This window comes from Ammospiza caudacuta, chromosome 2, assembly GCF_027887145.1.
Source record: "Ammospiza caudacuta isolate bAmmCau1 chromosome 2, bAmmCau1.pri, whole genome shotgun sequence".
NCBI classification, from domain to species: Eukaryota; Metazoa; Chordata; class Aves; order Passeriformes; family Passerellidae; genus Ammospiza; species Ammospiza caudacuta.
This window is the reverse complement of record NC_080594.1, coordinates 19781864-19799459: the sequence shown is the minus strand read 5'-3', so window position 1 is coordinate 19799459 and position 17596 is coordinate 19781864. Positions and strand designations below refer to the sequence as shown.

Sequence of the window (17596 nt, the reverse complement as noted above, 5' to 3'; positions counted from 1 at the left end):
GAGTCACAGTCCCCAATATCAGAGCCTGATGTGCCCCAGCTAGCGAGAGGGAGTACTCCCAATGAGCTGAGCTGTGGTTCTTCCTGTGTGACCACGGGGAAGACGTGGGAAGGTGGGATGGGAAACCCACTTCTGTCCTGGCAGCAGGGGTGCGTGAATTCGAAGAGGAAAAACACTTACTGACAGAGTTCTACTAAAGTGAAGGCAGCCTCAGTCTCCCGTGACCAAGCTTCCAGGTATAAGGGAAGGGAGGATGATCTGTTGGATCCCCTTGGAAGTACCTCTATCATGTATGCCCAGGAAGAAAATAATAACCAGGGTAAGAGGGGCCCTGCCTCTATCCAGGGAGCAGCATGGGAAAACTGGATCCTCTGGATGGTGTGGATCTGATGGTCTGGCACATCAGAACCACAAAACTACAATGCCTTAGTTGATAGTGGTGTGCACTGTACCCTGATACCATCGGGACATGTGGGGGCAGAACCTGTTTCCATTGCCGGGGTGACGGGGGGATCACAGCAATTGATCCTGTTGGAAGCCAAGGTGAACCTGACTGGGAAAGAGTGGAAGAAACATCCTATTGTGACTGGCCCAGAGGCCCCGTGTATTCTGGGCATAGACTTCCTCCAGAATGGCTATTACAGAGACCCAAAGGGACTCAGATGGGCTTTTGGCATAGCTGCTGTAGAGGCAGAGAACATTAAGCAGTTGAACACTTTGCCTGGACTATCAGAGAATCCTCCTGCAGATGGACTTCTGAAGGTGGAGGAAAAATTAGTACCAGCTGCCACCTTGACAGTGCACACTGCTGTCAGTACCAGATGAATTGAGATGCTGTGATTCCCATCCCCAAAATGATCCGTGAGCTGGAGAGCCAAGGGGTGGTCAGCAAAACCCACTCACCCTTCAACAGCCCCACTTGGCCTGTGCACAAGTCTGACAGAGAATGGAGATTGACTGTGGACTATCGTGGCTTTAATGAAGTGCCTCCACCGCTGAGTGCTGCTGTGCATGCTGGTACTCCAGTATGAGCTGGAGTCCAAGGCAGCGAAGTGGTACGCCACTATAGACATTGATGACACGTTTTTCTCCATTCCTCTGACAACAGAATGCAGGCCTCAGTTGGCTTTCACCTGGAGGGGAGTGCAGTACACCTGGAACCGACTGCCCCAGGGGTAGAAACACAGTCCTACCTTCTGCCATGGACTGATCCAGAGCACACTGGAAAAGGCTTAGGCTCTTGTACATCTGCAATACATCAATGACATCATTGTGTGGGGGAACACGGCAGTGGACGTACTTGAGAAAGGAGAAAGGATCATCCAGATTCTGCTAGAAGCCAGCTTTGCCACCAAAAAGAATAAAGTTAAATGACCTGCTCAAGAGATCCAGTTTCTGGGAGTGAAGTGGCGAACTGGATGGCATCAGATTCTCACCAATATCATCAATAAGATCACCCCAATGTCTCTGCCGACCACCAAAAAGGAAATACAAGCTTGCCTAGGCGCCATAGGCTTTTGAAGAATGCACATTCCTGAGTACAGTCAGATCGTGGGCCCTCTCTACCTGGTCACCCTCAAGAAGAACACTTTCCACTGGGGCCCCAAGCAGCAACAGGCTTTTGCCCAGATCAAGCAGGAGATCGCTCATGCGGTAGCCCTTGGCCCAATCAGGATGAGACCAGAGGTGAAGAACGTGCTCTACTCTGCAGCTGGGAACAGTGACTTGTCCTGGAGCCTTTGGCAGAAGGTGCCTGGGGAGATTCAGCCCACTGGGATTTTGGAGTCGAAGGTACAGAGGGTCTGAAGCCAGCACTGCTGTGATAATACAAACTTCTGCTGTAATAATTTGTCATTACCAACTAAAAGCCTTAATTATCATAAAATCATCACTTGCTTAATGCAAGTACAGTTGAATTCTTGACTGTAGGATTTAACATTATGAGTTTTGAGTTATGGTCTAATTTTAGACCACGTGAGGAAGATGTGACTGTGCTGGCGCCACAGCGCCCCCTGCAACTGTGGGGGAATCATTGCACCTGCCCTGCCCAGCTGGGAGCCAGCAGCGCCCCTGCCGGCTGTGGGCATCACTACACTGAAGGGGAAAGTGCCTGGGGCCGAGAGATGGCTGCGCCTGCGATTCTGGCTCTGTTTGTTGTTGTTTGCCTTGTTATACACACTAGTAAAGAACTGTTATTCCTTTTCCCACACCTCTGCCTGAAAGCTCCTTAATTTCAAAGTTATAATAATTAGGAGGGAAGGGCATCATATTTCCTCCCACTTTCCTTGGGAGACATCTTTCTTTCAAACCAAGACAACTTTTTCTGGAGGTTTTTGAATTTGTCAAACAGGAAAGATCTGCTAGGATTATCAGCAAGGAATTTCCTGGAAAATGTATTAAGATGTCACAGCTGCATTTTTCAGTTTTTTTCCTGTCTTGCCTACTGCTTTAATTTGGAAAAGATGTTCCTAAAAGCACAGGCAAAGGCTCAAAATTAGGAGTGCAGAGAGCTAAACCCCAGCATCCAGGAGAGAATGGCAGAGGGCTAGGTCTTTACAGTATAGCCTTCCTGGGCAGAGGCCCCAGCCTGGTGACTTCCTTGTCTTCTCCAGTAATCTTAAAAGAAAATTGTTTGTGATGGCAAGGAGTTAGGGGGTAGTTGTTAATTTTAAAGAAATGCAATTGTTTGTCATCTTAACATTTTGGATTTCACCAGGCTTTACCAGGGTAGCCTGCAATTCTGAGAGCCAGGACATATAGCTGGCTCTGTATTTCCAATTCCTCCAATGCAAATGTCCTGGTAATTTTTAAGTCCCCAAACCTTGGAGGTGCTCTTCATCTGGGCAAAGCAGAACCTTGTGTAATGGCCTGGTCAATACAGCTTCATCCCTTTACATAATCATGAGAGTGCACTGATTACAAAACCGCTTAACAATCTGCAGCTCCTAATTCCCTGCTTTGTTCTTCATCCTTATTTAATAATGTTTGCTTGCTGAGGTCTCCCCCGTCCCATGACAAATGCCAGCTCTGTTTACTTACAAAACTTGTGAGTCTGGCCAAGCCCAAACTGCAATATCAGATCCTAGGGAAGTATCAAAGTAACAGAGTTACAAGTAGCTTTTTATTTCTTCAATAATTGCAGCTGCAACCTCTTAGGAACTGATGAAAGTACTCAGAAGCAAAAACAAACTGAGGATGGTTGGACTCAATGGTCTTTGTGGTCTTTTCCAACCAACACGATTCTGTAATTCTGTGATTTCATGAAACGGGGGAAGAAGAAATGGAGTGAAATGAATCTCCTTTAGGTTTCTGAGGTCAGAGAAAGCAGTGCTACATTTGTAATTGGACCCAGAAAGAAAGAAAGAAGCACATTGGATTAGCTATAAATTTCACAGTTATTCTGAGCTGTTTGACCCATGCCTCCTCCCTCTCCCTTAAGAGGTTTAAGGACTATTCTAAAAGACAGGCGGTTGGGAAAGAAGGTGGCTTAATGACCTAAGCCCTAGGTTTGAAATACCTGCACCATTTATGTTTGCACACTTATTAATCCTGATAAACCATTTGAGCTATTCTCCTGCTGTCAGATTGAGTTTAGAGATTTTTAAGGAACAAATTTTGGAAACAAGTTACTGCTTATGGTGTATAAACTCTTGGTGGAGCCCACGGTGGTTCAAGTAAAATGATAAGCTCACTCACCATATGGTTTTCAGGGACAGAAATTGTCCCTTTCCACAAGCCTGGCCACAGCATGAGGTATGAGATGGCTGACTATCCCTGTAGGGGATCCCTGTCACCGCTAGAAAATCACTCTCAGGGAAGAGCCAGGCAGCCAAAACACCACGTCCAGATCACTCTGGCCCAGCCCTGGATAACCGTGCTGTTTCAGGTCAGCTGTGTATTCATAGCTGACAAGTCAATTATTTTTAATCTCTACTACAGTTTGGAGTCCTAAGAGTTTTTTAGGGATCTGTGAAGATTAGCAGTGCTGTTCTGGAAGCCAATAATGCCCTCCTACAGCTCCAGGGCTGGAGTATTAATGTCCCTTGTATAATGTGGCAGTCCCGCCCTGCCCAGCTTTGCCCCCGGGGACACACATCTGTGTCCTCACCAAATAATGGTGAGCAGCCTCCAGTAAAGGTTCAACTGACAGCCTGAAGCAAAAATCTCTCATAAAAGGACGAAATTAAATTCCTTTTTCCTCAGGAGATCCAGTAGCTAATGAAAAACTGAAATGGGCTCTGGGCCTTAGGCACTCACAAATGATAGTGCCCTGAGGACCAATTTCATACATTCTACTTGCTTTTTTGGAGCCTCTTTCTCTCTTTGTTGTGTGAATCAATCTGTTGCAAGAGGCTTAAAAAGTCACTCATCAGCAAAAGCAAAACAAGTTACAAAAGCACAGTATCAAAGGGCACAAACACATGCATGACCCGAAAGTGTCCTTAAACTTCTAGTTCAGCCAGTCAAACTGCTAAAAGACTAAAAATAGGTCTACATATTTATTAAGCCTACTATGTATAGAAATACTGGAGACTTTGAGGCATGTAAAAGAAGTTCTGAACCCATTCTTTTAGTATGTCTCCATCCCACTCCTCAGAACTATATGAGGAGAGTTCTGTTCCTCTATTTCACGCCACACGCAGAAGGGTAAAATGGGTAAAAAATGGGTAAAAAGGGTAAAATGACTCCACGTGCCCCTTCCTGTTCATTTGTTCATTTGGGCAGGGGAGGGTGCAGGACTGCACCATCCCTACAGGTGCCCCTGGCAATGTGCTGCAGGCAAGGAAGGCAGAGCCAGCACCATGCAGACATGGAAAAGAAACCTTCACACACCCAAATTTGTCTTGTATCCTAACCTGATGAATAAGCAGGTTTCACCAGCATTAATTCAATTTAATAAAAAACATTACAAATATTTGACAATTACAGAGTTAAACACCACAAGTAAATAATTTGTAACTTCCACCACTGGTAATCAGCTCTGCTTATTATGATGTTGGGCATTATTTAAAATTTTATTTTATTATTCTTACAGTAGCTGTTTGTTTGTAAATTAATGACTTCCTAACAGGCAACAGATACATTGCTGTGCATGCTGCAGAGAGGTATTTTACAGAGCCCAGAGACACATAAGGACCTACCTAGATACTTGTATTGAGATTGATTATAGAACAGCAGATGGGTAAATCAGCGCAGCAGTATTCTTTTAATAACATCATAACGCATTTATTGCATTATTTGTTGTATTCACAGAACCACAGAATGATCTTCTTAGGTTACTGTTATGATGTTTTTCACTGTTTAATGTAGTATTTTGAGATGCTACAGTAAAAAGTGCAATATTTCTCTTTATCTCAGAAAGTTCTGTATATATGTGCAACAAGATCACTGTAGCCTTCTTTATCCCATAAATGTTTTCTTTTTTACCTACAATGTATGTTTTTTGGTGTAGAAAGGAAAACATTACATTTCTCATAAATGCTTTTATGAAATGCTTCTGGTTCCACATCAAGTAGACAAACATGTCTAAATCTTCTCATTATTTTTATTCCTGAGAAATAGAAAAGGGCTGCTCGCTACCATGTCACCAGTAGTGTTCCCATGACTGCAGAAAGTGGCAAGGGCTTTCCTGACAACTACAGTTTCTCCCAGGTGTTTTTCAGAGGTGGGAGTTTTTTCATCCTGGCCTCCAGTCCCTTCCTATTTGGGACAGGCCATATAATCTACCAGATCAGAATTACATACCCAAACACATTAGACTGGTTATTACACTGTCCAGATTCCTGATGTTTTGTCAGAGCAACAATAGTGACACCAAGATGCAGAAAGAAAGCAAACAAAATTATATTTTCCAAAATCCCAAGTGAAATGTAAGGGAGTAAGAAGAAAATTAATCGGCTCATGGATATCCAGCAATCCTTAAATGAATCTGTAGTTGCAATAAGCAGTATGAAATGCAATAAAAAAGCAGCAACGTAAAATGCATTTAGCCACATTCTTATAGATATATCAAATCAGATTATGGAAATGCAATCAGCAAAATACATTTTGACCTCCAGTAAAATACTTTATGAAATCCTTCTTGAAATAATACTTGCAAAATAGAAATTAAAGCCAGTGTGCCAAAAAGAAGATTAAGTTTGTAGTGCATGATGTGACATTCTTGGTTAAGCATCTGCTTTTAACACTGGGCCTAATTTTGTTTGAAAATTATATGTAGTTACTGTCAAATTTTATTTCATCTTAAACAGTGGTTGAATGGTGTCTTTGCTGCATTTGCTTGTGATTGGAATTACAGTAAAACAAGCAACTACTAGAGATCCTGCAGAGGGTCTGTGAGGCAATGGTCAGTCTGCACGGCTTATGCACTCACCATTTCTGCATGAAGGCTGAGTCCAGTGTGTTTGAATACATTGAATTTATCTCTTAGGTGCCACTTTGCTGATCAGCCTTGCACAGAAATCGAAACAAACACTACAAGGGTCTCCCAGGAGCTCTGACCCTTATCAGTTTCATGAGGGCACAAATGTGAGGAATCTAAGAGGAGAATGAAGAAAAGAAAAAAAAAAGAGGATGGACTCCTATTTCAAAAAATGTATCCAATCTTTGAGAACTTACATTCACTTCCACAATCAATTGTGTAGATGTGTGGGGATGCTGTTAGGAAAATTAATCCACAAACATCAGAGGTTTATGTCCAAAAAGGAGACAGAGGAATCCTTTTACTTTATTCAAATAAAGGGAGAGGCCATGGGGCATTCCCCTGGGGTCTCTCAAATTTTTGAAGGATGTAGCCTCGCTTTTTATCCTAATATCCAGCCACATTTCTCTTTTCTCTTTCCCATTGGCTGAGGTACTTGAGAGGCTCAGATTTCCCAAAACACCTGATACCAAAGATTTCTCTCTAATGTATAACCCTCCCTTTTAATTTTTAATTCTTATGGAATTTAGGGGTTTTTCTTCCCCATTGTTTCTTTCATCTTTCAATGTCCAGTTTAATTTATCAGCAACCCTAAAGTTTGTTTGTAAAAGAAAATATCTTTTTTCATTCTTCAATCAGTGGAATCCTTCCCACTGTTTCTTTTACCTCCGAGTGCTAGTTTTACCTACCAGCAGACCCACAGCTTGTTTGTAAAGACAAATCTGCCATTCCTCTCAATGGTTTAGGCATTTTGGTTTGTTTTCAATGGAAGGTTGATCAGAAGAGCTCTCAATTTTAGTATATTCTAGCCCTTATAAATTCCTGTTTGCTGTCATTCTTTGCACGCTCACATGTTCAGTTCTTTGTCACAAAAATATACTGATAGGAGGTCTTCAAAAGACATGTAAGGTGTGGCACTTAGGGACACAGTATGTGATGTACTCGGTAGCTGTGCATTAACTGTTGGACCTAGTGACCTTGAGGGTCTTCTCCAACCTAAATTACTTTAGGGTTCTGATTTTGGCAATGAGTTGCAGTGCATCCTTACCAATTTTCTTTTCCTGCAGTACAATATTGAGGGACTGATTAATGCTGGACTGATTAATGCCTGTAAACCTCAACTGGCAAGATGTCTGTTGATATATGGCAATAAAACTAAGTAACATCCTAAACCTACTGAATACTCATCCAACCTTCTCTTTTCACTCAAAGGCCATCTGAAACTGACAAGTCTTTCCAAGGTTTTCTGAGCAATTGGATTCTGACCAATTGGATTTTGATCACAAGACTAAATTTACCAGTTGTTAATTCTTTTTGTATGCACATGAGAAACAGTTGGAGCAAGTAGGATCCAAATTCAGCGACTGCTTCTTCCATCCTAACCACATCTAGACACATTCTGTGTCCACAGAAACAGAAGAACCTGACTATGGAGGCCTGTCCTTGACAGGCTTCTATCAGAAGCTTGAGCAAAGCAGTTAGAAAATGATTCTGAAGTCAATCTGAAATGCTGTCTCCCTATGAATATCCCCAATCCTCAATATTTAGAGTTTGGTTTATGCCTTGAAGGCTTTGTAAAATATTTATCAGAGTGACTTGATTTTTATTTGGATAAACCACAGTACTTAGGGTTCATCCCAGAGTATTGGTTACAATTTTAAAACACTTATTACGTGATCCCTGAGATGAACAGCACCTGGAACAGCACTGGAAATCATACATAGTTCTGCAGTATAGATGTAAACAACTCCACTCCAGATATCTCATTAGTACCAAACCAGATATCCCAAACTCGTCTTTTCCACATGTCAGATTGTCACAAAACTGTTTCTTTTCCTTTTAAAAACTGTCAATAACAATTGCTCAAACTGTCAATAACAATTGCTCAGAAGAGATTTGCCCCTCACCTCCACAACACCCGGATTTCAGGGGAGAACAAAACTGTCCTTCCTATAATACCTCTTCCTATAGCTCTTCCAGTTGAGCGCATCCTTTTATCCTTTTCTGATACCACAGAAAATTTCTATATTAAGATGCTTCATAAATCAATATGTAGGGACTTTGATGATCTGTTCCTGTACAATTGCCAGAAAGAACAGAAAACCAGTGTTATTAAATAGATGTGGTTTTTTCTCTCCCTCTCTCTCTTAGGACGGATTTATAGACTTCTTGGAGTTCATAGCTGCAATAAATTTGGTTATACGAGGGAAAATTGACCAAAAATTGAAATGGTATTTCAAGCTATATGATGCTGATGGAAATGGATGCATTGACAAAAAAGAGCTATTAAGCATATTCAGGGTAAGTGAGTTATGACCAATAGCAAGAGCATTTGATACAGTGTGTTGCCCTGAAACAGTGGTTCATCATGTGCTGTAAATGGATTGTCAGTACTTTATCTAATGTTTTATGGTTGTAAAACCAGAATTAACAGTGGCTACTAGTGACACTCCTAACATTAGTTTCTTCCTTATTGAACACATCTAAGTAGCTTTTTACTTTAAACCATAGTTCTACAGATAAAGTACTTACTGAAAGTGAAATGTTGTAGAAACAGTAGAGACATTACTGTGATAAAGTGTACTATAAGGCAGGGCAAGACAGTAGCAGCATAATGAAGAAAACAGATGGTTACAAGTATATGTGCCAGTCTATTGTGGAAAACTGGCTTCTCAAACTGATCTTGCAGCAAGAAAAGAAAAAAAAAGATGTCAATAAAACATTACTATATTTTAATTTTTTGAAAGGCTTTTAGATTTGTTTACTACAAACACCATTACCTCCATTTCAAAACTAAATAATGGAAATATAATTTTACTATTAAATCGCGCAGTGATATTTGGATAAAAATACTTCCAAAATTTTCCAGAAAATGGGTCCACTTCAAACCCATAAAACCAAAGAAGTACAATTCTTTCTTTAAAATTATCTTCATAGTTTTCAACTTGCTCTGATGAAATAACATTATCCTCTTCATTAGCTGCTGTCATCCAAAAGGTATGTTAAGGCTCCTTACAAATATATATGGCTCAATACTGTGCCCTAAATGTACAGGACTCACTACAGATCAAAGTTTTGCTGCAGGGAGCATCGAAGCTAAATAGAGTTTTAATGCCATAACAAACAAGGAATGTACTTTTCCTGGATTCTGCATTACTGCTGGTGCCAAGCCAGTCGCTGTTAGAGACTTTAAATAGCTGCTGCCAAAACTGAAAGGAGCTGGAGCCAGATGGAGCTACCAGGTCAAACAAATAAAGCTGATCACCTAAAGGGCAGCTTTCTAAAGATAGAAGTAGAGGCTGAATCTTCCAGATTTCTCCTTTGAGACTAATGAAATCTTTCTTTCACAAATATTCTCCAATAATTTTCACCCACAGCCAGTGTGCCAACAGTGTTTTGTCTGGGGCTTTATCCAAAGTGAGAATTAAAAATAAAATCCTTCCAATGTAAAGAATATTTTTTTTAACTTACCTGATTTTAAAACCAGTGTATACTTTTGTGTGTTTCCATCTCTTTTGCAGTATAAGAACTTTAACTTAAACCTGCTTAAATCATTGACCCAGACTAGATTAAAAATGGAGGGCCCAAAAAGAAAAAAAGAACAAACAGGCTCACAGCCATTAAGGGGTGACCAGCTTATAATAAGCATCAGTAAACAAGGGCTTGTCCAAAGAGATGTGTAATATCTGAGACATTAATTTAGAAATACAGAAGTGCTATTAAAATGAAATCTCTCTCTACAGCTATGCAAACTATGGACCAACATACCACTACCAAACTCCTTCCAGATAACCATGCACCCCTTCAGTGCCCAGTATTTACTATTTAAGGGGCTTCTGTGGTAGTCAGTGACAAAAACACTTCAGGAACCACTGCTTTACTCTTGGCACTGCAATAAACTTAACTGTGAAACGGATATAACTTTCTACTTAAGACTGCGGGTCAGACATACAAAACACCAAAAGTACCTAAAGTACGAATTAGTAATAGAAACAAGTTTATGTAACTATGTATGTAAAATTATTGCTGCTTTTTGAAACAAACAGGAAGTTGGGACATTTGGAGGGGGCATTTTAATGATTTTATTTGGTCAAGAATTCTAGATCAGTGAATAGATTAATAGATTGTTTTAAAATATGAGGTCTAATATACTTGGAAAGAGACACCAAAAGAAGCAAGTGGCATATACAGTGACTTATCTTACACAACACAGTTCACCTCAAGATAATTCAAGTGCAGAAAAAAAAATTCTATAGTGTACCCATTATATAATGTATATGCATGTTTATATATATGCACATATTTTCCCAGTCAATGGGACACAATTTTGCAAAAACATACATTTATACCTTTACTCCAAATATTGAGTCTTTTTGCCACAAAAAAACCCCAAAAAAACCAAACCAAAACAAAACAAAAAAACCCACCAAACAAACAAACTAAAGTAAAAAAAGTAGAGGGGTTTCTTTTGGTTTTCTTCATTTCTCTGGAGGACAAGTTAACTGCCAACTTCAGGATGGCCGGTCTGACTTTATTTGTGATTACTAAATTAAACACGTCTTAATAGAAAAATTACTTAGGCTTTCTCTGCATGTGCTTTCAGATGGGGAAAACAATACTGCATTTAAATCACACAGACCAAAGGGCACTCTCTGAAGGCATGGAACTCTCTAGGGCCAGATAAAAATGCTGATGTAGAATTGAAAGTGAATTACCGAGCAGAGGTGCCACAGGGTTCTTCAGACCTTCAGAAATATGCAAATCAGTGTGTAATCTCTAGGCTGTGTTATGTTAATTAAATTTCCAGTCCTTATTACTGACGATTCACTTGAAGTAACTGTTTATTTAGTGATTTTTGAAAGGGTTTGTGAACTAAAGAGTTGCACTTCAAGTACTGCTTCTGACAGTGTATTGTTTCACAACTTGATGGGAAAAACTCTGAAAGAACTTTCTGTGTTTCTGCCCTCAGGCAATCCAGGCTATTAATGGCTACACCAACATGAGTGCTGAAGAGTTCACAAACATGATATTTCAGAAGATAGATGTGAACAATGACGGTAAGAATCTAGGTTTTGTTGGCATTGGCAGGGACTCTTCTGCAAGAAGGGATTTGAACATGCAGCTGAAGGATGACTGGTTTAGATAACTGAAAGCCTGAATCTGCTCTTCTTTGCCCTTATTTTACTTCAGTTTCACAGTGAAGTCAACTGAGAAAGGAATTACATGCAGTAATTACATGTAGTAAAAACAGCTCCTGCACTGTTCATCCAAAACGCCGGTTCTCAGGTGCATAGCAAAATGAAAATGTGATTGGCAGTGGGGGAGTAATATATTTGTGTTGGCATAATCTATTTTAAATTCTTTAAAAAAAAACAAATAGGATGAATAGTTTTACATGTTCTAGCATGTTCTAAAGACTGGTGAGCATATTGGATGTTCCTTGAAGGCTGACTGTCAATGCATGCTAAGATACATGCTCCTGGTTTTTTCTCAAGATACTAAATTAAGCCAATTGGTCTTGCATTTGGAAACTATGATTTCATTTCACTTCTTCAGAGTTGTTTCTAATTGAAAATTTATTACAAATGAATGTCCTCCCTCATACTTCTAATCATGAAGATAATCCTTCCACTGGCAACTATGTTTTACAGCAATTGGTGCAATCATTGGTAAATTTGGAACATTAGGAAAGCTAAAAAGAGCAAAGTCAGGTCACAGACAGGAATTTTGGGCAGTTTGGCAGAGAGGGGCATTTTTATGGTCTTACTTAGTGTATTGAAGTTACTAATTTTTAAAGAGTTGTTTGAAATACATAATCAGAGTATAAACAGTGGTCTTGTGATGCATGTGGAGGATGCCTTAGTGGAGGATTTTTTTGACTCACCTCCTTGGCCCACTCTTTGGTGAAGACAAATTATGAAAGGAGTGAAAATAACACAGTCAAAATCTAACCCAAATTCTATGATTATTCACTGCTTCGATCATAAGTTTACTGGCAAGTAGTAGTTGTATCTGAGCTAGACCATCATTAGTGTCATCCATTTTAGCAAGGAAAATCCATAACATACTGAGGATTATCTTCATAGTGGTTCCATTTCAAACAGTTTTCCATAGTTTCTTAGTTTTTAAATTGCTGGAAAGCAACAGGACTAGGTCCACCTGAAGAATAGGCCAAGTTTTACCAAATTTAGCTTCAACTATGCTACTTCCTGTAGCTTATTTAAAAAAAGTGCAAATAGACAAATAAATTGCAAAGTCCTTCCTTACATTAATATACAATAAATAATCCCATGGGTTGTAAGGAACAAATCTTAAAACCCATCTCCTGTTGGTTTTGCAATTTATTTTCATTATCTCACAGAAATCTGAGGCCCATCACAGCAGAAGTGAGTCTGGGCCTGCCAGTGTAACCTCATCTGGCAACTGCAGTGCAGTCTGTATGTCTGCTATTGGCACATCAAAATGCACAGCTTGGGATCAGGAGGAGGGAATCCAAGACAAACTGACCTGAATAAGCAGAAAAATGGGGCAGCATGTCCCCATGATGAGTCCAGGAACCCCATGCACCCAAAGACCTGAGTCAAAGGCAATACAGAGTGAAGAGAGGGGAACTAAGAGGAGCATCTGGGATAGGAGGAGAGTTCAGAGGAAGCGAGTGGATTAGTGACAAAGCAGGATGATGCATGCAAGTGCACAGAGATGGCTTGTTCTGAGTCTGCTTGTGGAATGATTATATAGGCTGTGGTTGAAAAAAGAAGAACAAACTTCCTCAGGGCTCTGCATGCCAGCTCTTGGAGAGGGTCTTAGTACTTTCATTGAAGCCTAACAACCAGGACTTCTGTCAAATGAGGACTTTCCTCTTTATATGAGCCTTTCACCAGTGTAGCAAGGACATATGTGACTAAACAGAAAGCAAACTTTACTCACTATTGCTCGAAAGTGTTTTTCACATTTTTTAAATGCTGATAGTTTTTCTTTCTCATGTCAGATGATGTTTCCAAGGATGCCATGGACAAAAAAAAAGACATAAAAAACCAAACAAACAAGCAAAACCCAAACCCACAAAAAACAAAACAAAACAAACAAAAAACCAAACCAAACAAACAACAAAAAAAACAAACAAAAAAACCCCCCAAACCTACAGGGACTTCTTAAACCTGAAAACAGCCAAAAGTCAGCACACTAAGCATTCACCAGACATACACATGACTGAAACTGCTGCTCCCTGGGGCCTTAACTCATCCAGCTATTTTCCTCTTCGCCTGGCCCTTGTCATTTCTAATTTTACAGAGAAATCATTCATTGTTGTGAATTTAACAAGAAACTTTAAACCATTCTCAGAGGAAACAATCTGGCTCTTCTTGTTAAACCAAGATTTATTTCTCCTCTTAAGGTAAAACAGTATCACTGGAATAACCCCTAGACAGAGAACTATGGACATGTCTGTGTACTATGCAAATAGACACATGCCTAGAACTGTTGTTGACAGGGAAAAGAGCAGGAAAAGAGGAGGAATATTAAACAATATCCCTACTCTTCAATAAAAGAGATTTTATTGTTGTCTTGAAGCTTCGAAGTTATTAGCTGATTTTGACATGACCCCAAAAAAAATCACACTCTAAATGGCCATTTCAGTTCCTTGAAAGAATTTATATATCAAACAACTTTGCTGATTTTTTTTCCCTACATCTGACAATGGTTCTAAATAATCCTAGTAGTCAACACGGGGACTATGACCACTAATCCTTAGCAAATCACACCCTAATCTCTTTTAAAATCAGCTCTAATATAAATTCCAGTTAGCTCAGTGAGAAGTGGCCAGTACATCCAAATTCAGCCCTGATACAGGCTTCATTAGAGCTCCTTTACACACATTTATGTGCACTTACAATTATTTCAGACTTCAGTGAAAGCTATGTTTGACCTGTTTTAACAGAAAAACAAGTCAGTGAGGATCTGACTGATGCAAAGTGAGAAATCATTAGCAAATACTCTACCTGCATTTGCCTATCAGCAGCTTTCATAAGGGATTCAATCGGGCGTGAATGGTCTTTTGTTCACTAGAGAGATTGCTGGGTTTCTCAGCTTCTAAAGACTATCTGACTTTCTTTTAGGGGAACTGACTTTAGAAGAGTTTATCAATGGTGTGGAAAAAGACGAGGACCTAATGGAATTAATTACGAAAAGTTTTGACCTTTCCAACGTACTCAAAGTCATACAGAACGGCAGGAGAAACAGCGTCTGAAGGATCCAGTCATGGAGGTGGTCTCTGTCTCATAATTTCAAGGAAGATGATATTTGCTATATTAAGAGAGGCTGATGTTGTCAAAGCCTGCCCAGGCAATACTGAGCAGCCTTCTCCAGGAGCAACAATTTTCAGTCTTTCTATATCTCATTTTATTTTCTTTATTCTTTCCCTTGCTAATGACTGTGGCAGCCACAGGAAAAAAAAAAAAAAAAAAACTGAAAAAACCCCAACAACTTATGCCTGAATATAATAGAAAAGATATTTGATGCAGTAAAATTCTCTGTGATATAGATCTCTATGAACATGTTGTGGTCAAAACCTGGCTGGCTAGCTGCTCACTCACTCCACTCTAGTGGGATGGAAGAGCAGAAGTGAGATAACTTGTGGGCTGAGATAAAGACAGTTTAAAATGGAAAGGAAATACGAGCAGGCAAAGCAAAGCAAGGAATTCATTCAGCATTTCCCGCAGGCAGGAAGATGTTCAAACATCTCCATGGAAAGCACGGATCCATCAAGCATAAGGGTGACTTGAGAAGACAAATGCTGTCACTTTGAACATCCTCTCCCTTCCTTCTTCTCACCCAGCTTTACATGCAGAACATGACTCCACACAGTGTGGGACATCCCTGTGGCCGTTTGGGTCCTGGCTGTGTCCCCTCGCAGCTCCTTGGCACCCCCACAGCCCACTCAGAGGCAGAAAAGGACTTGTCACTCTGCAAGTGCTTCTCAGCAGTAATGAAAACATCTTTGTGTTATCAATATAGTTTTGGTCACAAATCCAAAACACTGTCTCCTACCAGGAACTATGAAGAAAATTACCACTATCCGAACTGAAAACAGCACGATCTCTTCTGTTCAGACTAATCGATAAAATAATGGAAATTATGTAAACTGCATCTTTTCTAAGAGACACAAAGTTAATAATTTTTTTCTTTTAATAATGTGTTCTTTAACCTACTATCTAAAGTGTGGGCACAAACTTTTAGGTAGGACTGTGTTCTATCCAGATTAATTAAGAACAAAGCCTGCTTTGTATTAACCTAACATTTGCTCTAATCAGTACTCACAATTGGATTAAGTTCTCTGGTAAACACTTCAGCTAGCTTAATATTCCCAAGATGTGTATCCTCCTTAACATGCTCTCTACTACTCTTGATTTTATTACATTTGTTAATTAAAATAATGTGGTATTTTGATGTCTTTTCCAGGACTCAGCCACTGTTCTTTTAAATTAACCTTTTATAAAAATGTTGGAATTAAATTTTGTTGTCTTTGTAAAGCAAAATTAGAAGTTCAAAGAGTAGCAAAACTCAAATCATTTTGTAAGCACTCCCAGAGATTTGTGTCCTTTGATTTTATGTCCTCCCTTTGCAAAAAAATTGTTTTTACTGGGCTCTTTGCCAGGGCTGTATGAAACAAAAGGTAAGAGATATAGGGTCACTTGTACTTCTGCAAAACAGACAGCCTTTCCCTGACTAATTTAGGTATCTTTGCCCTTCCAAATACCTCGGTGAAAGCTTTTAGCAATGGAGTCTTTCTGAGATTTCTACCTCCTGTCAAACTGGCTTGCAATTGTCTCTGAAGGTGGTAGCCAGGATTGCAGGGAAGGCGTCTGCAGGTGGCATGATCACATATTCTTCATTTTTTTCGGAAAGCAGGCTCAAAGCACAACCTTACTTTGTAAATAACAAGACTAATTCTATGAACTGTAATGGAATGGCATGAAATGTGTGCAAAGGGAAAACTATAGCTCTTTCTGGTTCTGTCTGGTTCTCAAGTCTGTAACAAGTTTTATCAAATTACTATATTATATCATAGGACTAAGTTCTCCTTGAGTGACAATGCCCTGCAGGAATTACACTAATATTAATTACTGTTAAAAACATCAGAATTAAGCAAAATAATTTGTGGAAGGATTGGTGCAAGTTGAACAAAACAGTTATTAAGACTTCAATATGAAAGAGTTTTTCTTCAAAATTCACTTCAAATCCATGTCCAGTTGCACATGAAATGTACTACTCCATCATCTACAGTTATTATCCCAGGTTCTGGTTGATCAATGGAATATAGAAAGAATATGCAACATGAAACACTTGACATTACAAACAATTCCGACATTATATATCTGACATTTGAATCTTTTACATCCTTAATAAAAAAAAAAATTTATGAGATTGCTGGTGTTTTGAATTTTACGTTTTTGTATTTATTCGTCTTTTACACATACATGTGTCACTGTCAGCTTTCTCATATCCAGACTTCAGAAAATCACTGTTTTTAGTCTGATGCTTTTGTATTTAAAACCTATGAGGGTCTTTCAGAATTGGCTTTACAATATTTAAAATAAGTGGTACGATCTAAGAAGCTTGGGCGTATGGAAACAGCTGTATTTGAGATTTTTTTTGTTTTAAACTAATGAAGTGATAGACTTGCCAAAATAGCTACTGTGAAAAACGCTAATCACTTGGTTTTAAAATTTTAAAACTTTAACAGTAATAAAATGGTTATCAAAATAGTAATACAATTAGAGTAATAATAATTTGGGCAATTTGAATTAGGACAATATGAGACAATAAAAACAAAGAATTATGGACTCAGGGTACCTTTTTCTGGGCAGCACAAGCCCAAAAAAGGACACCTGTTAACAAAGGATTAACCCTTAAAAACAACAGCCTGTTGCGTATCCATACATCTCACAGATGATGCATAAATTCCATTCAAACACAGGATTCTGTCTGGTCATCATCAGCTTCTTCCTCTGAATCCTAATGGCGTCGTCCTGACTGTGCGAGGCTGGAGAAAGTTATTTTCTCCTGATAATGGAGCAACAAATTCTCTCTCTCTGAAAGATTTAGGTGTCCTGTGACTGCTGTCTCAGTGTGAGTCCTTTCTTTACAAAAAAAGTATCCTACATAGTATAATTTCTA

General features: G+C 39.4%; 1 protein-coding gene across 1 annotated transcript in view; it reads left to right on the top strand.

The window, feature by feature from the left end:
* GUCA1C (guanylate cyclase activator 1C) overlaps nt 1-14666 on the top strand; it is a 37179-nt gene extending 22513 nt beyond the window's left edge. The window contains exons 2-4 of the mRNA XM_058800167.1: nt 8573-8722; nt 11391-11478; nt 14536-14666. Coding sequence (XP_058656150.1) covers nt 8573-8722; nt 11391-11478; nt 14536-14666 — 369 coding nt within the window. The remainder of the gene's footprint in view (nt 1-8572; nt 8723-11390; nt 11479-14535) is intronic.
* Nucleotides 14667-17596: the final 2930 nt, after the last annotated feature.